The sequence below is a fragment of the Lygodium microphyllum genome, chromosome 11 (genome assembly GCF_053477565.2).
Source record: "Lygodium microphyllum isolate KBCC chromosome 11, Lygodium_microphyllum_v1.1.10, whole genome shotgun sequence".
In the NCBI taxonomy this organism is placed as follows: Eukaryota; Viridiplantae; Streptophyta; class Polypodiopsida; order Schizaeales; family Lygodiaceae; genus Lygodium; species Lygodium microphyllum.
The window spans coordinates 153,217,563-153,238,960 of record NC_141145.1 but is presented as its reverse complement, the minus strand read 5'-3'; the positions used below and the strand labels follow the sequence as shown (position 1 = coordinate 153,238,960).

Sequence of the window (21,398 nt, the reverse complement as noted above, 5' to 3'; positions counted from 1 at the left end):
GCCTATCTACATCAATGTTGCATGCAACCCGAAAAGGACATGGGAAAGTTCTTTTGTAATATATGTTTTTACTTACAATTATTCAACCCCTGAGAAGCACAAAAATCCTATATTTGCCATGATCAAAGCATCGAGAGGTTGCTTTTGCATGTGACAAGTCACATGTATCAACCCACTTCTACATGATAGCCTACATCAACCTTTTATCAACAAGGACTGTGGCATTAAGCTTGAATGGCAAAGATCAATCATGAACTTCTTAGCTAATACAATATGGTTGGAATCCAATACTGAGCAACAACAAGAAGGAAGCACGCCAATCAGAAGCTTGCATGCTACCAATCACCATGCCCCTTGTGAAGCATATATCTTGTTGAGGTGAGCATCTTTTGACATTTGATGCTATTTGAGTATATGCCAAGCGCATTATATTTTGGCATAATCATTGTTGGCTAAGGAGATATCTTAAAGCTAATGTTCCAATACAAAAAAATTCTAGCTTTGTCTCTCATCCTATATCATGTTTTCCTAGCTTGTGGGATCTACCACGATCAGTAGGCATCATGCTCCAATCTTCCAAGTATATGTACAACACTTTTATACCTTCCTCTTTAATCATACTTTAATCCAACACATTCCCATAATTTTCCTTTTGACCTAGGAAAGGTTTAAGGTTGTTTGACACCAATAGTAGCCTATCACCCTTGCTCCTTTTGGCACTATTCTACAAATATGCAATAGCTAGGTATAATGAACCCTTTGGCTTCCTCAACACCTAGCTTAATCTCCTATAGGATGATAATTGCCAACTTAGAAATTAGTTTGTAACATACCTCTTTTCTCTTTATAGAGCATAAGGCTTCAATAATCGAAGAGATTGTGGTGTTTTTCCTCGAGATTGTATCCATGCATATACATGATGCATGCGATCCTCATTATCACCTTTCAAAAGTAGCGTCAAGGATTTCAACAACTAGAAGTTCCCTACCAATTCCTTGAATTACAATTTTTCTTATATTTTATCTATCGTATATGCAATATAGTTTTGTTTTTAGCAGGAAATTTCATGATACAATTCTCAAGGTGGTTCTATCAACATGAACCTCAATCTACCCCTTGATAATGACTTTGTGCTCATCAACATGGATGTTGACATAGTTTATGATCAAGTTAGTTGGGCACTCAGTCTATCCATTATTGGCTTTATGGGCTTTGGGGCTAACTATAGACGATTGCAACTTTGTTTCCAATGCAAATGTTCATATTTATGTTAATAGGGTAATCACCTCCCCCTTCTCATGAGGTCAATGAGTCTAGGGTTCCCTCTTGCTCCCTCCTCTTTGCCATCATGATTGATACCTCATTGAGGATGATTAATTCACGGTGGGTCCAACAAGGTACTATCAAGGGGCTCCCTCTCCCCTTGGCCAACACCTTATGCTCATTTTTGTTGATGATAACTCAAACATCGTTAGCTAAAAGAGAATTTGTAATGGCAATAATTATGATAATTTCAATGCTGTCTAACTTTGTAGTTAGTCAAAGGAAGAGTAAACTAGTGTTCTTGGGATGGGACAAATCTCAAGATTGATGCTAGAGCTAGGTTTCAATATTATACCTCATGATGTGGTCTTCCATGATCTTGAATGTATGTTGGGTTTGGCCATAACCTTGAAGCAAGGGTTTGAATGGTTGAAGGTGAAAGTATGAGAAGAAGTTTGTTGCCTATTTCAAAAAGGCATGCAACTTTATTCATAGGCCTTGGTTATGAAAGCTTTGTTCCTTTTTGTTGTGCTACTTTCACTTTTAGCAAGCCCTTGTGGGAGAGAATAGAGAAGTTATTGGGAGACTTTCTCTGGTTTACCAAAGACCAGTGTAATTTGAACTATTTTGTAACAATATACCAAGATATAGGTGGCCTTGGCCTAAAAGGTTTTAAAGTCAAGTTGAAAAATTTTTCTTCTTGCTCTTGAGAAGGGTAGGTGGGACCCAATGATCACCATGTATTTTGTAAAGTTGGATTTAGTTAGCTAGTAATGCTACTCTTAAATGGTATAATATGTTGCTAAAACTAAGGGGTGTGTTATTGAACTTAAGGAGTTTGATGTGGCTACCTAGAAGCAAGTCACTTGGTGGGGCTTTGTAGCCCCCATGCATTCCTACAATTTGAGAGCCAAAGCTTCGTGTTGATCTACCCATAAAGGGATGTGGGTTTGGGTCAATCTGTTAGAGCAAGACAACTAGTTGACCTCAATAGTGATCCATCAAGAATCCCTCTCTTAGACTCAACTTTCTATCGTGGTAGGTCATAATTTACAATTTCCCCACCATGGACAAACTCCCCAAAGTGCACAATATTCCTCCTACGTGCTTGCTTTGTTGGTGGGGTAAAGGTTGATCGACAAGTTTTCTTGGTAGTGCTAAGAATCCAAAGGGCTATGGGATATGATTAGAAAGTGGCTCAAGAATGTTGGCTTCACTGATGAAATAAGTTAAAAGCCTATTCCATTTGGGGAATTGGATGGCATGGATGAAGAGTCGATGAAGGTGTAGCACGCGATAAGTGCTGTTCCAATCAAACAAAGATGGCTTTTTAGTCAACTTAAAATTGTTTTCGGGAAGGATTGGCCTTTAGTACACTTAGTGAGTCTTTTAAAAGATGTAAGATGTCTATTATAAGTGCCTTCAAGGAGGCTAGGAACAAGGCCCAAGTCTATAAAGCTTTTGGTAAAACTCTAAGGCAGGGTGGGGAGTTCGGATGTTAATAAAGGTGGTTACATTCCACCTTTCAAAGGTGGGAAAGGGAAGGGCGGCCCAAGAAATAAGTTTTTGTCGTTGCTTTAAATATTGAAGACAAGATTTTCAAGATAAAGTTGGACACACAAATTTTGGATAGAGAGGATGGATCCATCACAGTTTGTTGTGCCCGTGCTCGGGGTGGCGGCAGCAGCAGCCGTAACGTTCTACGCGGTGAGCTTCTGGCAGCTCAGCGAGGTAGCGTCTTCTCTCTCTGCAGAACCATACAGGCTACAAGTATTATGCAATGTCAAAGAATTTGATAAGCTTTTGATCTCTGTCTTGAATCGGCATTCTTTAAGGCAGCACCCAAGGGTGCTCCTCTGTTTTCTACAGAAGAACGAAAACTTTGGATTTTATTGCATAGAATATGACAGGACAAAAAATGAATTGCTGAAGTGGTTCCTTTACACGGTCGTCCATGTTGGCTTGTCAGAGACCGCCGCTGTCTGCATGAGTTCGATGTTGTATTACCCCGTTCCAAATGCAATTGTGCTATGTACATGTTGACTCTTCGGAGTCCTGTATATCTGTAGCCTATGTAGAGGCGTCCCACATGGCTATCCCATACATTCGTTTACATATTGGCATTCTCTTTTTGTTGGTGCTATGCTCTTGGCTCCCTTCAGCTGTGAGTATACATTGGTGGTTTGCCTTGGGATATTCCCTATGTGATTGCTAAGCTTTACATTGCCTAGTGCATGAGTTTGTGGCACCCGCTCTCTCTCTTTCTCCCAACCTCTCTTCAGCCCACCACATGGTGTTAGAGCACTAGGCTGTGATCAAGATCCTATTTGATAGGATCTTGATCGAATCAAGAGGGTTGTCGGGGGGTGCCATTGGAGGAAAAGAGTAAAACTCGAAACAGTATGTGGACTGAGCGGTTAGATGTTATGGGTTCATTGGATACGGGACACTGAACCTTCCATGGTGTCTTCCCAAGTTTGGGGCGAATGCTGGTTTCAATTGGTACCATTGTTTGGATATCACTATACTCCTCAAGGGGATGAGCATGTAGTTGTTTCAAGGTGCAAACACATTTTCTCAGTTGCTGAAATCAGTAATCAGTAGAGGAAAACAAAACTCAACAAGATGTCACATGAGACATCACCATCTTCTTCAAGGAGATGAGCCTATGGTTGTCTCAAGTGCAAGCACAAGTTGCTGTGATTTGATTTCAGCAAAGGATTCTGGAACATCACCATCTTCCTTAAGGAGGTGAGCATGTGGTTGTCTCAAGGAGCAAACATATGCTTTTGGGCTTGCTGCAGTTTAATTACAGCAAGGTTTGTGTGCTGATAGCGGTACAGAGCAAGGGGCATATGACAAAGAATGTCAATCAGTAGTGGTAAGATGAATCTGGAATGGGAATCCTCTCCTTATAGGCACTCATTGCATCCTCGCAGGGAATGCTATATGAAAACATGCAATCCATAGGGAATAATAAGCATGCAACTTATTTTCATGCACTGAGGCAAGTATAATGCAATGTTCAGGGCACAATTGGTAAGCGCCATTATCACATTATCGCAGTTGATTCTACAACCTCTGCTGAATTTTTGGAGCCAATTCTTGATGTAAAAGGGAAAAGGTTGTTGCATATTCAAAGCAGCCTAGTGAGTCTCGCGGGCAGTCTTGTTGACCAGAGACATTATATATATCGGCACCAGCCATGCTGAATATACAAGGATGTCCCGTTCAACAATATGACTGTCCACCAGCAAATAATTTTCAGCATATAGTGTTTGGACAACTAACAATTCCACAATCTTTGGCACCTGCAAGGTATTTTGGTAGGGGTTTAGGGTCCCAAGCTATGGTTGAGAATGCCTTGGATAACCAATGCAAGGGAACTAAGCTTCTAGACTTTTGGTTTCTAGAACCATCAATAGCTAAGCATATTTTTGGTATCTTGAAATTGGGAGCTCTTGATTAATTAATACAAATGCCCAAAGGGGTGCCATGGTTTGAGACCAACTGGTGTCCTTGTGCATGTGCGAAGACAACATTGGTATAACTCTAATGCAGGATGGACATGCAATGACATCTGATAGTAGAATTTGTGATAATATATCTGATGGATTTCTTATGACATACAGTTGTCTTTGGTGTCACAAAGTAGTTGACACCTAGTGTTGCAGGTGTGAAGATATGCTAGGGTTTGCAGTGAGGAAACACAGCATGTACGAACAAGAGTGAAACACAAAGACTCAAATACAGACAAGCAAAATTCAAACCCTAAACGCAAACCACAAAAACTCAAAACTCAAAACTCAAATACAGACAAACACAGAGAGAAGAAACTTTGAAGTGAATGAATGCTGTAAATGAATGTAAGAGTGTGCAGAATGCCCAAGGGCAGAGCAATGTAGTATTGGAGAGTGATGTCCATCGGAAACAGATCCCAAGTGCTATGACCACTACTTGGAGTGTCGGAGTGTAGGTAACACTAAATGTTGATCACCATAGTATTAGGGAATTGAGGCAATAGCAGGAGAGGTGTTTGCTGATGTAGACGGCTTGTTGGACAGCAAAAGCGTAGGTATTGTAGCAATCGCTTGGTGGGAGAGATGGTAGCAGCCTATTGCCTGCCACTAGATGTAGAAAACGTAGGTTGATAAGGTGCTATGATGACATAGTAGATGGAGACCTCCAAATAGCAAGGCGATGGCTGAAAACATGCCGCCTAGTGCTAAATAGTGATGGGTTGTTATCGGTGATGGTTGGAGAAAAGATGGTAGGTGGCTGATGGTTGAAATTCGCACGGTAGAGTGAGAGACATGCACAAAAGGATGAGGTTGAATGGTGGGCAACCTGTCTATTTATAGATATTGAAGGGTGCCCAAAAAAATTAGGGTTTTGGGAAACCATTGAAACTCTCTTGAACCGTTCACCAAACTTGTGTTTTTCATTAATCAAGCATGTTTTGGGGCTATTTAGAAATGTTTATCACCTGTAAAGCATGTTTTAGCTCAACATCCCCTCTCATGCCCAAAACTGAGCAAAAAATGTTTATCCCAAGGCGTCCCACCCCAAAGTAGCCAGGGCATTACACAAAGGATGCACGTCGGCTTCCCAATGGCCTATCAAGACTACACAGGTGATGCTTATTTTACCAAGGGAGTCCAACTAGTCACTTGAGAGAGGACAAGGCATCGGACAAAGGGTGCTCGTTGGTTGCCCAGTGGCTTACCAAGCCCTACAAAGGCAGATAGAACAACATTGGACTTTTTTTTTGGGCAGAAAGTGAATTTTAGGGGGTGGTGACCGGTTAAGTAACAATGACCCAAAAGATGGGAGTAGGGATGATACACCCAACACATCACAAAACAATACAAGCTTACCCAATTACTCAAGGATGTTGATGACAAGGGCAAGGTAAAGAAGTATCGCGTGAAGAAGGATGGTGGTGTAGTTCGTTGATGGAAACAACTTAGGATCTGTCCAGTGGTGCTTTGCACAATGGGATGCATAGTATGCTATATGCTGAAGAATGCTCATGCAGCAGATGCCACTTGGACTGTGGCCTTTGTGGGAAAATTGTTCACTTGTCCACCGCCCTAGTACAAAGATGATGAAATCATGCAATCCATAGAGGAAGGTACAATAGGGAGAGGAAAGGCGGATATCGAAGATAAGCGTTGAAACTTGTAGAATACCAAGAAGGGTAGAAATCCCCTCTCAACGTGGATGTTGATGCCTAAGAAGGAATAGGAGCGTGAGGGTGTCGATCTTCATGTGGTGTCGAGAACCATGTGGATGAAAATGATGAAGCATCCCTATTGAAAGAGCAAGGATAGAAGTCACTGCCATGATAGCATCAAGAGAGATGCTGCATGATCTGCTGTGCGAGGGGAAGTCTCCATGTTGGTAGAAGAGCAAAACTCCAAGTAAATGGAACCATGAAAGGAATGGTGCGCATCTCCCATCTCCAGCTTAGAAAGGACTAGTGTAAGCGTGCATATTAGCCCTACATTGAAATACAAAACCCTACAAAAGAGATCAAAATCTTTAAGCACAGATGTGAGTAGTGAGATGCTTCAGAAAACAAAAGTGCAAAATAAAATAAAAGAAAGCAAAGCTAAGTGCAATGCAGTGAGTATGTAAGTATGCAATGGAAGCCTAAAAAGAGAAAGGTTGTGTGTGTGGTGGCGTGGCCACCATTGCATATGGCAAGTTGGGGAAGTGGTCCTAAAAGGTGCAATGGATGCGTAAAGTGCAATAGGTGAGTCACTAGCAGACTAATCAACCAAACCTTCAGTAGTGGTGAAGGAGATAGGCTGTTGAGACTGTCCATGTGCCACATGTCAAGTAGCCACTGGGAGAGATGAAGCACATGGTGTAGCAGCTGAAGGTGTAGCCCCATTGGACTAGCTAGCCGGAGTGGAGACATTTGTAGCAGTTTGTTGTGATTTTCTAGGTGGAGGACCTTGGGCCTTTGTACGACACTCCTCGTCCACATGGCTCGCGACCTTTGGCAGTGTGTACAAAACAATAGTTTTCTTAGGAATTTGTTGGTAAAGGGGTTGTGTTTCTTTGTTTCCATTGGAGAAAGAGGTGTTACCCTTGTTTTGGCTTACCTTTGAATCTTGTGAGTTCTTGTCACTGTTGGTTTTCCCTTTCGAAGAAGAGGTAACCAAACCTCGCCTCTTTGAATGGATGTGTGTGGACTTTTTGTGGACTTGATTATGCGACCTTGTATAATGCAAGAACTGACACTTAAAACTTGCAGAAGGTCGGTAATCTAGGTAGTGAGATAATGTGTTGGATAAAATGGAGGTATTTGTCGGGCAACTTGTTCAAGAAGAATGTGACGTGATCATTGTTTGACTTTTGGGAGCCAATAGTAGTAAACTTGGCGAGTAACCGCTGATATTTGGCCAACTTGACTTTCAAATCATCCCTCTCCTTAATGGAAAACTCCCGAAGCTCAAAATCAAGATTGATATGTTGAGTGCGATCTCAAGCCGCATAGCGGTCGATGAGGTAACTCCAATGCTCAGGTGCGAGGGGAAAATGTTGTAATTGAGATTAGAACTCAGGAAGCAACCCTTGCATTGTCTCAACATTGACTATGGCATTGTGGACTTTCCATTGATAAATGTGATTAGGGTGAGCTAATCAAGGGTCTTGGTATCAACGACGAGGTTTCAGAGTCCCTGAGATTCGAGCACTTGTTACATGAAGTTTAATCAAGTGGTGAAATTCAACCCATTAAAATGAGTCTTATTTGTGAAGGCATTCTTGGCCTTGCAACATGAGTGGTAGTGCTAGGAGATGGAGAAGGTGTGTAATGGGGGTAGGGTGGATTGGGAGAATAGGGACGTGGAGTGGAGCATACTTGGAAAGTAACCCTAGAGTGCCCACCATGCATACGAGAAGTGTGCATAGCAAATTCAAATGTGGGGCAAGGTCAGATTGGATATGGGTATAGTAACTGCTTGTGGATCCCAAGGTGGAGGGATAGAGACACAAGGAGTAGTGAATGGAAATCCCTGCATAGGAGTGACCCAAGAGATTTGTGATGACAATCCATAAGCAGAGAATGAATATCCTTGTGTTTAAAAAGTTGTGGCGGGTTTATGAGTGTCTAAGGGTAGTGAGGGGGATGCCTATCACAATCGTCCCAAAGTAGAAGGATGTGGTAAAGTGGGGGTAGGTGGAAGGTATAGTGTTAAAGGGTGGCATTCCCTCCTAACAATGCACCAAGAGGTGGAGTGAATGGAGGGTAGGTAGATGGCGGGAGAGAGAATGAAAAGGTGTTAGGAGCGGAGATGGAAGATCCAACCCCTAGTGTGCTTTGAGCAAAAGTGGAATGTAATCCAAGATTTTGAAATGAAGATGTGAGTAGATTAGAATGTTTACTTGCTCAAATGAAGATATGAGTAGATCAGAATGTTTACTTGCTCAAATGAAACAGATGGTAGAGACATACTTGATGAAGGGTATCTTCTTCAAGAGCCTCCTCTATTAAAGTTAACATTTGGTAGATCTTTTATCAGACATGCTACTAACCCAACCTACATCTATGTATCCAAACACCTGTACATCCTTACCAAATCATCTGGATTATCGTGCATAACAAAAGAAGAAATAGGAGAGGATTTTGGCTTATACGACTTAAAAGGGTTATACGAACCTGACATAAGGCTTGGCAAAGATAAAGGAGATGGATCGCTAGACACACTGAATGTCATAATCCCTTCAAGATCAAAGAGATGGCTAGTCTTACCAATCGGTCCAAATGGAGTAGTAGCACTCGTTGGAGGAGTGTAAACTGAACTGTACATGATGTGTAAGAACTCCTCAAACTCTTCATTTGTAAGATGATTAAAAGGAGAAGAAGGAGATAGTAAAGGTGAAGGCATGTTTATCTCCTTCTCGAAACCATAATGCCTTCTTAGAGCCTCCAATGATGGAGAAGCATGATAGGGTGCCATAGAATCTGAAGAAGAAGGGGCTTGAGACATTATGAGTCAGAATCGAGTCATGTGTGTGTCTCGCACAAGGACTAGCCTCCACAATCACCACAAGATACTCTTTAGAAGAGCACCGGCTCTAATACCATGTGAAGATATGCTAGGGTTTGCAATGAGGAAACATAGCATGTATGAACAAGATTGAAACACAAACTTAGACATAGACAAGCAAAACTCAAATGCTAAACGCAAAAACTCAAAACTCAAACACAGAGAGAAGAAACTCTGAAGTGAATGAATGTATAAGTGTACAAAATGCCCAAGGGCAGAGCAATGTAGAATCAAAGAGTGACATCCATCGGAGACAGATCGCAAGTGGTGTGACCACCACTCATAGTGTTGGAGTGCGGAAAACACCAAATGTTCTCTACAATGTCAAGGAACTGAGACGACAATACGAGAGGTGTTTGTTGATGTAGACAGCTTACTGGATAGCAAAAATGCAGGTACTACAATAGTCGCTTTATAATTGTTTAAAATGCTAATCGATTGTAAAGTGTGTTTTAGCTCAACAGCAGGGCATTGGTGTACTAATGTTATTGTGAGAGTAGTAGAGACTTCTTAGCCAACTTTTAGACAAGAAATGAATGCTTTTATAAGGGATTTGCATCGGATGTCAAATGGTATTGGGTTCGTTAATCCTCCCTATACTTGTGGTTAGATAGTAGGAGATCATGGTTACGAATTCTACCTTGGAGCTTTGTAGAGCATTAATAGAGAATGATAATATAATGATTGTTATATGTGATTTTACCGAGTAGTCTTGTTTCATTTCAGTGAGGAAGAAGATAAAAATGGATCCATGATTAGATTGCTTAGGGAGAAAAGCCTTGAGAACTATAGTATGTTCTACCATGAGTGAAAGCGAACCACGTATGGCCAGTCAAGTTTGTAGAGTAAGGTTGGCTCTCCAAAGGACACAAGGCTAAACAAAGGAAAGGCCAAGAGGGTAGTTGACCATCACTATAGTACATTAGAATGTACAAAATAGTTGATCAAGGTGCAACCACATTTGATGGGTGCCGGTTATATGCCTGTAGTGAGCAATGGTGGCCAGTGTGAATTAGAGAAATAAGAACGAGTGAATGCGAGCATTCAACTCATTGAGCTTATGATCTTGGGGAAGAGTTGATAGGATAAGGACCTTGTGATCTAGAATTCCATGTCCACCTTAGAAGTATTGGGTAACCCCTCTTTGTCTTCGAAAAGGTAGTCAACTAGAACTTCCTTTGCCCATTTAGTGAAGGACTAAACCTAGAGGCGATAAAACTCAAAGGTGCTTCGAAAGGCTCAAATGTAGCCTTTTTCATGCCTTGACAAGTGTTCTTGCACAAACAAACAAGTTTTTCGCATGCGTCTCTACTTGCTCCAAGTGTGTGTTGTGTTAGGCTGCTCTATTTTCATTCTCAGTCTGTCATCTCCTGGTTGTGAGCTCCCGTTAGAGTCTGGCAGGAGACAGAGGAGCTCTGTCAGTTTTGTGTCTGCTGATTTTGTCTGCATTCCCTTCTCGAGTGTCACTCAGCCCAAAATGGGCCTTTTTGTGTGCAATCGGCCCATATATGGGCAGGTCGGCCAGCTTTTCTGGCTTGGGGCTATTTATAGCAGCCCCCCCAGTCATTCTCTCACACTCTTTTGCAGATTCAGCACTCTCTCCCTCCTCTCCGACTCCGGCATTGGTGCTGCCATTGCTTCCAGTCTGTTCTGGTGCCCTCACTGACGCTCCGGGCTGCGTGCAGGGACTGATCAGTCCACTCTAGTGTATTCAGCATTTCATTTCAGTCAGTGCAGATTTTCTTCCTTCATTTCCTGCTTTCTCTCTCTCCTCCTCTGTGTTCGCGTTCTTCCGTTGTGCACTCTCACATGGTATCAGAGCTTGACTGAGAGCACGGAGGACCTAACCTTGTGGAGAGATACCTCACCCCTCTTCTGCTGCTGTCGCCTCATCTCCAACTGCCCAGGCGGCCCCTCCAGGTGGCCATTCTTCTTGCGTTTGCTGCAGACGACTACTCCCGAGACTGCCACGTCATCAAACAAACCCTCCTGCTTGCGTTTACCATAAGGCGGCCCCTCCTTCAGGTGGACGACACATCATCAGGCTGCGTTTTGTAGATTTGGTGGTCGTTTCCACTCCTGGCGGCTCATCTCTTGCTGGCGACCCACTCCCAGGCTGCGTTTTGGTGTTGGCGGTTTCTGGGCTGGTGATCTTCATCAGCTCCCTTTGCGTTTTGCAGATCCAGGTGTTTGTAGGCTATCACAGCCTGCGTTTTGGTGGTTGGTGACCATACTGCTGGTCATACTTCGGCTTCGGCACTGTTTTCTTTGGTGTTTGGTATTTTGCAGATTGGAAGATGTCGTACTAGTTTTCAGGCTTTGACGACTCAGAGGATGAGCTCCTTTCTCATCATTCCTCTGAGCGGAGGCGGGATTATCAGGAGTTTCGATGTCGGGAGGAGACTCCTCGCACTCGTCCCTCTTCAGTCCATGCATCTCAGAGGGTTCCGTCTACCGTGAAGGTGCCTTCCGTGAAGACTGCTTCAGATGTGCGGATGCCTCCCTTGATTCCCTCTATTCAGGTGCCGATTCTCCCTTCCTTTCCGAAGGAAGATAAGTTGGATGGTTCCAACTACTCCCTCTGGTCGTGCAAGGTGGAGTGCATCCTCGATACATTCGACCTATGGGAGCTTGTTTCTTCACCCATCGACCGTCCCCTCGTGGATTCGTCAGATGGAGCCTCTATGGACCGTGCAGCCTTGTGGGATAGGCTCAACTCTCGAGCCCGTTCCTTTCTTTTTATGAGTTTACATGATTCTGTTCTTGTACATGTTCACAGGTTACAGACCGTGGCGGAAGTGTGGAAGAAGCTTGCGTCTTTGTATCAAGACAAGACGTTTGCCCACAAGATTTCCTTGGAGAAGAAGTTGCGGATGCTCAGTCTTGATGATTCTTCTTCCATGAAGGAGCACATCACGAAGATGGAGGACATGCGAGTCGAGCTAGCCTCTCTTGGTCATGTGATATCGTCCGAGAAGATGGCGATGATTCTATTGACTCAGCTGCCATCACCCCGCTATGATGTCTTTTACACCAGCCTCATCACCTCGAGGACCCGTGAGAAAGTCCTATGGGAGGAACTTTCTCCGCTTGTCTTGGAGCATGACGAGCGACTCAAAGAGGTGGGTGCCAGTGGCTCCACCAAGGCTTTTACTGCAGGTACAGGCGGCGGCAAGAAGAAGCAACAAAAGGAGAAGGCCAAGGACAAGAAGGAGGAGGACAAGAAGGATGTGAAGGAGAAGCCCAAATGTCCCCACTGTGGGAAGGGTACTCATCCCGAGGAGAAGTGTTGGTAGAAGTACCCCCATTTGAAGCCCAAGGAGAAGGACTCGAAGGCGGCCCCAGCCATGACAGAGTCTGTGTTTGTGCATGTCTTTGTTGAGGAGGATACAACCCTAGCTTCTACCACTCACAGGAGAAGCCTTGGCTCGTGGACAGTGGAGCATCTTCACATATGACCTTCCGACAGGATTGGCTTCAGGATCTTCGTTCCTGAGGGGGCACTGTCACCATTGGTGACAATTCTACAGTTCTTGTTCGAGGCGTGGGGACTCTATCTATGTTTTCTGACAGGCGGTCTTCTTTCGCCAAAGTTCTCTATGTACCTAATTTGGGCTTTAACCTATTGTCTGTGCATGGTCTTACTCAGCTAGGTACCCGCGTCATTTTTACACAGGATGCAGTCACAGTGGAGGATGCTTCTACAGGTGATGCTCTTTGGACAGGTACGCAGGAGGGTGGGCTTTATAAGCTCACAGCCTTGGCTGCGAGGACTTCCCATGAGCTTGGGCTGCTTTGGCAAGCTCGGTATGGTCATTTGAACCTCGATTCTATTCGGCAGGCTTCTCGGAGGAAGATGGTGGAGGGACTTCTAGATTTCCCTCCTCTTCATACTTTGTGCCCTAGCTGCTTGAGGGGCAAGCAGCATAGGCAGCCTCACCCTCAGGTTGCCTCTAGGAGGGCTCCTTCTCCGCTTGAGTTGGTTCACACCGACCTTTGCGGACCTATGGGCACGGCCTCCCTTGGGAAGGCCAAGTATTTGATGCTGATTGTGGACGACTTCAGTCGTTATGTGTGGCCTTATTTCTTGGAGTACAAGAGTGAGGCGTACTTCCGTTTCTGCGAGTGGCAGGTGTTTGTGGAGACACAAACAACTTCCCAAGTTCGTGGCGTTCGAGCTGATCACGGTGGCGAGTTCACTTCTCACCTTTTCTCTCAGTTTTGCAGGGATCATGGCATTCGGGTGGAGTATTCCCATCCGAACACACCATTCGAGAATGGTGTGGTGGAGCGTGCGAATCGGACCATGGTGGAGATGGCCCGATCTATGCTGGAGCATAGGAGTCTTCCTCATTTCCTTTGGGGTGAGGCGGTGGCTACATCGGTGCATATTCGCAACCGTTCTCCGACTTCGGCTTTACAGGACATGACTCCTTATGAGGCTTTCTTTGGGAAGAAGCCTTCCGTGTCCCACTTTCGCATCTTTGGGTGCGATGCTTTTGTCCATGTGGACAAGAAGAAGAGGAAGACGAAGCTCGACTCTAAGTCGAGAAAGCTTATCTTCGTGGGCTATAGCACGACCACGAAGGGATATCGGCTCTACGACCCGACGACACGGAAGATTGAGGTGAGCAGGGATGTGACCTTTGATGAGGCTTTGGCCTCCGAGGATCCGATTGATGGTTCTATTACAGGTGCTTCTTCGCCATCCTCGGACCCCCCCCAACCTTCTCTTCCTTCCAGGATACCCCTTAGCACCCCTCCCATTCCTTCTTCTACTACGGCTTCCCCTCTCCCTTTGGCGGATGTGACTCCTTCTTCTACGAGTTCTTCCACCCCTTCAGACTCCCCTTAGGAGTCTTCTTGGGATACACAGCCTTCTTCAAGTGAGGAGGATCTACCTTCACTTGGTGAGGGGGAGTCCCTCTCCGACACGGATGCTTTGCAGGTTCCGGAGACTACTCGGTCTCCCTCGCAGCAGGAGAAGTCTCTTAGGATTCCCTTATTGTATCACCGGCTCATGCAGGATTCAGGTGTTACTCACTTTCCTGCTTCTTCTACAGGTCCACGCAGATCAGCCCACTTATAGGCCCAGCGGGATAGTTTACTATGTGTGAACTATGCTCTTATGTCTCAGATTCTTCAGGATTCCGAGCCTTCCACTGTGGAGGAGGCTCTTGCAGAGGATATTTGGAGACACGTTATGCAGGCCGAGCTCGATTCCATCGAGCGAAACCATACTTGGGAGCTTGTACCGCGTCCCAAGAAACGGAAGGTGATAGGTGTGAAATGGGTCTTTAAGACCAAGTATCTTGCAGATGGCTCCTTGGACAAGCATAAGGCTAGGCTTGTTGCCAAGGGTTTTGCACAGCGTGCAGGACTGGACTACTTCGAGACTTTTGCTCCTACAGCTCGGATGTCTACCATTTGAGTTATTTTGGCTCTTGTAGCTCACCACCGTTGGCCTGTTTATCAGATGGACATCAAGTCAGCCTTTCTGAATGGTGTCCTTGAGGAGGAGATTTATGTTTCACAGTCTCCTGGTTTTCTTGTGCAGGGGAAGGAGGATCATGTCTACAGGCTGCGGAAGGCTCTTTATGGCCTGAAGCAGGCTCCTCGTGCTTGGTACCAGAGGATTGACCACTTCTTTCTACAGAGTGGCTTTCAGCGCTCCGATCATGATCCCAACCTCTACTTACGGGTTGTGGGTTCTCTTAATGTTTTCCTTATTTTGTATGTCGATGATCTTATCATTACAAGGAGTGACACTCCGCGGGTGGAGCATACTCGGTCCATTCTTTAGCAGGAGTTTGACATGACGGATCTAGGGATCCTTCACTTCTTTCTAGGATTGGAGATCTATCAGATGGCATAGGGCATCTTTATCTCGCAGCACAGGTACATCTCCGAGCTTCTTTCAGAGTTTGGTATGGTCGCGTGTCGGCCTATTTCTTGCCCCATGGACCCTGAGTCCAAGCTTTTGGCAGATGGAGTCCCCCTTACAGATGCCACTCGTTACAGGTGTCTTGTAGGCTTTCTCATCTGGCTGATTCACACTCGGCCGGATATATATTTTGTGGTGGCTTTGTTGTCTTCTTTTATGAAGACTCCTACACAGGATCACTGGAAGGCAGCTTTGCGTGTTCTTCGGTATTTACAGGAGACTCGATCCTACGGGATCATGTATGGAGATGGGATCACCCTTTCTGGATGGAGTGATTGTGATTGGGCAGGTGATGTGGATTCGAGACGATCCACTACAGGTTATGCTTTCACCCTTGGATCCGGTGCTGTCTCTTGGAGCAGCAAGAAGCAGCCTACTGTGGCACTTTCTTCTACAGAGGTTGAGTATCGGGCCCTATGTTCGACCGCTATGGAGGCAGTTTGGCTCCGTCGCTTGCTGGCGGAGATTGGCTTTTCCCAGATAGAACCTACGGAGCTGCGCGTGGACAACCAGAGTGCCCTTGCTCTGGCGAAGAACCCGGTGTTTCATGCTCGCACGAAGCACATTGAGGTTCAGTATCACTATGTTCGAGAGCGGATCGTGGATTCGGAGCTGGTGGTGGCCTATTGTCCCACGGTGGCCAATGCGGCTGATCTCTTCACGAAGCCTTTGCTTCAGGCTTCTTTGCTTCATCACATGCAGTTATTAGGTCTTCAGACCCTCCTAGGATCTGAGAGGGGGTGTTAACCTACTGTATTTTCATTCTCAGTCTGTCATCTCCTGGTTGTGAGCTCCTGTCAGAGTCTGGCAGGAGACGGAGGAGCTTTGTCAGTTTTGTGTCTGCTGATTTTGTCTGCATTCCCTTCTCGGGTGTCACTCAGCCCAAAATGGGCCTTTTTGTGTGCAGTCAGCCCATATCTGGGCAGGTCGGCTAGTTTTTCTGGCTTGGGGCTATTTATAGCAGCCCCCCCAGTCATTCTCTCACACTCCTGCAGATTCAGCACACTCTCCCTCCTCTCCCACTCCGGCATTGGTGCTGCCATTGCTTCTAGTCTATTCTGGTGCCCTCACTGACGCTCCGGGCTGGGTGCAGGGACTGATCAATCCACTCTGGTGTATTCAGCATTTCATTTCAGTCAGTGCAGATTTTCTTTCTTCATTTCCTGCTTTCTCTCTCTCCTCCTCTGTGTTCATGTTCTTCTTCCGTTGCGTACTCTCACATGTTGATGCGCAATCCTCTTGCTTGCATTGGTACGCTAAAGATGTAGCCTTGGTGTTGCATTGAATCCTCCACTTCAGGTCTGTCCATGCTTGAGCATGTTAGCGGATATTTGTGTCATGCACGGTCATCTCTTGCTCGTGAGTCTCAAACTGAGTCCAACAAGGTCATTAGGAGCCCCAACATTGTATCTGTCTATTATTTCATGTGTTTTGACGGAGATGGCATCCTTGCATTACACATTTAGATTGTCTAGGGGTATGTTCGCATTGGTTGCTAATTATTTCTAGCTAGGTATATTACAGTTCTTATGCTATCCCCATGTGTGCTGTCATGGAGACGTGAAATTTTAAGATGCTCTAATCTTGCTGAAAACATTTGATTAAGTATGCTACCCTCGCGTATGCTGTCGTGGAGATGTGAAAATTTAAGATGCTTTAATCTTGGTGAAAACATTTGATTAAGTTATTAATCAAGTAGGAAAGGTTGTCTAGCACATGTGATGCACATGGCAGTTATTTCATGGTAACAAGCCAAGGATCCCGAGGATGCAATGGGTGTCAAAGGCAAAAGTTATGATAAGTTATGTTTGACAGGTACCAGGTGGTACTTGGTATTAGATTTTTGGCTAGATTTAATGTCAGTGGTGATATTAGAGACTAGGCATTAATTAATTAATGAATGCCATCTAAGGGTTAATAACTACTCAGGGATACTTGGAAGACAAATTGTCCTAGCCAACTTAATTATTGGCTTTTGAAATTAATTTTTTGAGTACTAGAATAAATTAATGTAATAAGTTGAATAATATTGGAAAATGAGAGTAGAAGGCTTCCACTTGGCAAAACCTTGCCCACGCAAATGGAAAAAACGTTTTTAGGGTCTGGTGGAGTTTATTCTAGCCATTGTGAGATAGAAAAAGACTGTTAGAGAGTAAGGAGAGGCTATTGATGTGATTTAGTGCTACCAAGATTAGTCCTACAGCAAGTGCTAGTAGTTTGGAGCCCTCCAAGAGTAGATGACAACCACCCAAGGTCCTTCTGGTGTAGATGATAGCATATAGAAGGAGGTAATTGTCTTTTTGGTGGTCATGAGCTGTAGATGACAGCTTCCATAGTAGTTGGAGTAGGGCAACAATAGCTTTTCAGAGTTTCTTATGAGATGAAACTTTGAAATTTCTTTATCTACAGCATTCTCTCTCATCCCCTATCCATCGCTCAAGTTATCTCAGTATTTTTCAAAAGTTTGAGCCATCAAAGGAAGAGACTTCAGTCAATCTCTAATGTAAACCCTAATTTACAATAGAAATTAGGGTTTGATAGCCACCTTGGGATGCATGCTAAGAATTGAAGGCCTAAGACTTGAATTCCAGTAGTTGAAATTGAGGAATTTTAAGGAGATTCAAGAAGCCAGCCAACCAATATTAGATTTGGGGCTAAATTTGTCTATCAAGGAGCAGGATGAAGGCCAATCTTCTAATAAACCAAGGGGCAAATCGGTTTGGAGACTTGTTGGTTATTTTTGAAAGCAAGAGGCACTTGGATTAGCAGAGGAGGCCAGAGGATCTCAGTTGTACTCCATCCATTTGCAATAAAAGTTAAGAAAATACCCCAAGGGGCGACGGTTTTGGGGCCAACAGGTTGTCCAATGCCCAAGATTTTATGGTAAAGTGTGTATTTAAGTTTTGTGAATTTGTTACTTGTTGTAATTAGTGCTTACTTAGGTTATTTACCACCCTATCCAAGGAGGAAGGTTGGTTTCATGGTTTCATTGTTAGGATACCATCAATTCCCTCGAATTGTTAGGGCCGAGGTACTTGATTGAAGGTCAGAAACTTTGCTTTAGTACTGAAATTGTATTTAGTTGAGGATTATAGCAATAAGGTCTTTAAATAGTAAGATGGGATCAAGCAAGGATGATGCCTCTCGATCTGAAAATTCATAAAGTGTTGGGAAAAATGCAATGCTTGATCTTGAACAAGGCATGGAAGATGGGAAGCTGAGAATGAGAGAATTGGACCAAAGGTGTGTCCTTCTGGGTCTCTTGATGCTGATGACCAGTAAGAGGAAGAGCAATTTGATGACTAGTGTAAAGATCAGTTGAGGATAGCAGCTGAAATGTTAATGCAATAGGCAAACGATCCTCAGTTCATATACTTTTTGAACCCCTTAAAGGAGGGCAACAAACGCAAGAAGAGAAAATTGTCTTCAAGAGCTTCGAGACAGCAAGATGCATTGAAGGAAGAGCCAATACAATAGCATGGTGTTCTAAATGTGGGTAGTGAGCATAAGCAAATGATGCGAGTGGGGCAATTGATGGATATGCAAGGCTAACTTGGAAGTGCCAATCCAATGCTTTTTGGAGAGTAGGGCGTGCATGCAATGATGGGGCAGCTATGATACTTTGGTGGTGACACTAGTTTCCATGCTATGGTGGGTCAGGGATTGCATATGGGGATGTATGGCACAACTCCTTATCCTATGCAGCAAACAATGTGTGGTGTGTAAGGCCCAATGTATCTGAGAATGGTTGGTGATATGCGTAACCCCATGTATAGCAGTGCTGGCATGATGTTGGGGCAAAAAGTGGTTGGCATGACGTTGGGGCAAAAAGTGGCAAGTTTGGCAATGCATATATGCAGTCCATTGTGTTTGGGACTCATAGTATTAATGCTAGTTATGCAAATGCTTCGTATATTGTTGGTTATGAGGAAAAATGTTGCTAGTAATGCATACAATGTATGGGAAAATGTATCTTGTTATGGTTGGTAGTATGCAAATTCCTATGCACAGTCACATTGCAATGGTCCAAAGTATGCAAAAACAAGAATGTTTTCTTATGCATCTGGTGCTCCTAACACGTCAAGTACACATGGGAGGCTAGTCAATTGGGTGTAATGTTCATATTAGTTAAGTTAGAATTGCAGTAGTGTGAAAGTATAAAGCATTGCAATGCTTAAGGGGAAGAAAGGCCTACAACCTAGTGGAGGTTTGAGGCAAGTAAAGTTAGAGGTATTGTTTCTGTATGCTTCTTGGTGAAGTTTTAGTATTGTTTCACCAATAGATGCAAAATGGATGGAAGAGGATGACTTGATAGACCATCCTAAGTTGTTGCAACTTTACCTAGATGCCTTTTTAGTTATGGTGGGCTCAGTCAGGTTCAGCAAAGTAGGGTTCCGGAGTATTGCCTTATGCTCAAGGGGGAGGTAGCATTTCCACTCCGCTAGTGGTGGACAGCTCATGTATGTAGTGGATCTCAGATGTATTCAACATGCATCCAAGGTATTGTGCTGATAGTATGTCTACTATGGGGTCACTAGTCAGACTAGTAACTGTGAGATGTTGAGTATGGTTGTTACTGCTTCTCTGAGACTATACTTTTGCATCAATTTGGGATCAATTCATGATTAGTTGGACATACGCTTTTGCCTTAGTTTTGGTATCAATTTGGGATCAATTCATGATTAGTTGGACATATACTTTTGCCTTAGTTTTGGTGTTAAATTCTGATAAGTTTTAGCTCAGTTTTTGATCAGTTTAAGAACCGTTTATGGTTTGAGAACAATTTATAGTTACTTTTGGGATCAATTTTACATCACTTTTGTAATTTTTGTGATCAATTTGGGATCACATTTACAGCAGTTTGTGATCAGTTCTCAAATCAGTAAATGATCAGATATGCTCACTTTTCAATGGTTTACAGCTGGTTCTGTAGATATCATCATGTTAGTAAATGCCATTGACAGTTTCAACCACGATTTATGTTGAGAATATGCTTTATTATGGTTGTGAAGTTAGAATAGTTGACAAATATGAGTTATGGATGCATCCAATGGGTTTCTAGCAATAGTCTTGGATTGTTTTTCAGATTTATGTTATATTTATGCTGGCTGGAAATTTTTAGCAAGGTTTGGGACATGTGGCATGGTTAGACGATAGTGGCGAATGTTGTAATTGTGATGCCTTATGGAAACTCAAGTACTGTATGCTTTTCTTTGGCACAATGCAGTGCAATCGAGGATGATTGCAGGGATGTCAAGGGGGAGATTTGATGTTCCATCTACGAGATCCTCCTCAAGATGGGGGATAGGTTCAGAAACAAGCTCCCAAATATCGAACGAGTCCAAAACACACTCCACTTACAGGACCATAGGAAATAGTTGAAGCCATCCAACCGGTCCTCTTTGGGTAAAAAAGAAAGTTTGGATACTTGAATAGAGGGTACCAAAGGAGTTATCTTCACTTCGGATGGAGCCTTATGTAAAAGATGGATAGAAGGGGGACGGGTACGAATAGGAGAGTCCTTCCTTTGGTGATATTTGATAATAATCTTGCCTCCGCTCAGAGGAGTGCTGAGAATGACGATCCCCCTCTGCATCATCAGAGCTTGAAAATAGAAAGGACATCTTCCTCTTTTGCAATCAACCATAAAAGAAGACTTGCGTTTAGCTATAGATAGCCCCTAAACAGAAGAAATGGGTTACAGTATACCAAGATCTCAATGTAGAAGGTCTGTCTGCCTCAGGGGAGAAGAATGTCACCTGCACACAGAAGGATGCAGAAGCACAAAGTGTTGATCAATATATTGTCGCTTGCTCCACAAATGTTATGTTTGATTGAATGAATTTCTCCATGCAAACCCTATTGTCTCTTTGGTTTGCTTTTACAACAGTCGTTTCTTGATATGATATCAAAGCATACCTCATTTCTTGATGTGATATTAGAGCCAAAGGTGCTCAAAGAGCCACAAAGTTCCTCTACATTGGAGAAGGCAAAGACAAGTCGTGGGTTTGGGATCATCTTATGATTTCTGCCCCTTGTTTTCGTTGCATCATTGGGAGATATCATTGTGTTCTTCTCCCTCCCACCCTTCCTTTTTCTAGGTTGATACACTAGTACCATGGCTTCTC

The 21,398-nt window shown here is 43.8% G+C and overlaps 1 protein-coding gene across 2 annotated transcripts in view; it reads left to right on the top strand.

Moving 5' to 3' along the window:
- The first annotated feature begins 2,837 nt into the window (after nucleotides 1-2,837).
- LOC148029546 (uncharacterized) overlaps nucleotides 2,838-21,398 on the top strand; it is a 46,007-nt gene continuing 27,446 nt past the window's right edge. For both annotated transcript variants that reach the window (XM_087688404.1, XM_087688403.1), the window contains exon 1: nucleotides 2,838-2,994. In XM_087688404.1, the coding sequence (XP_087544530.1) occupies nucleotides 2,902-2,994 (93 nt within the window). In that variant the 5' untranslated portion in view covers nucleotides 2,838-2,901. The remainder of the gene's footprint in view (nucleotides 2,995-21,398) is intronic.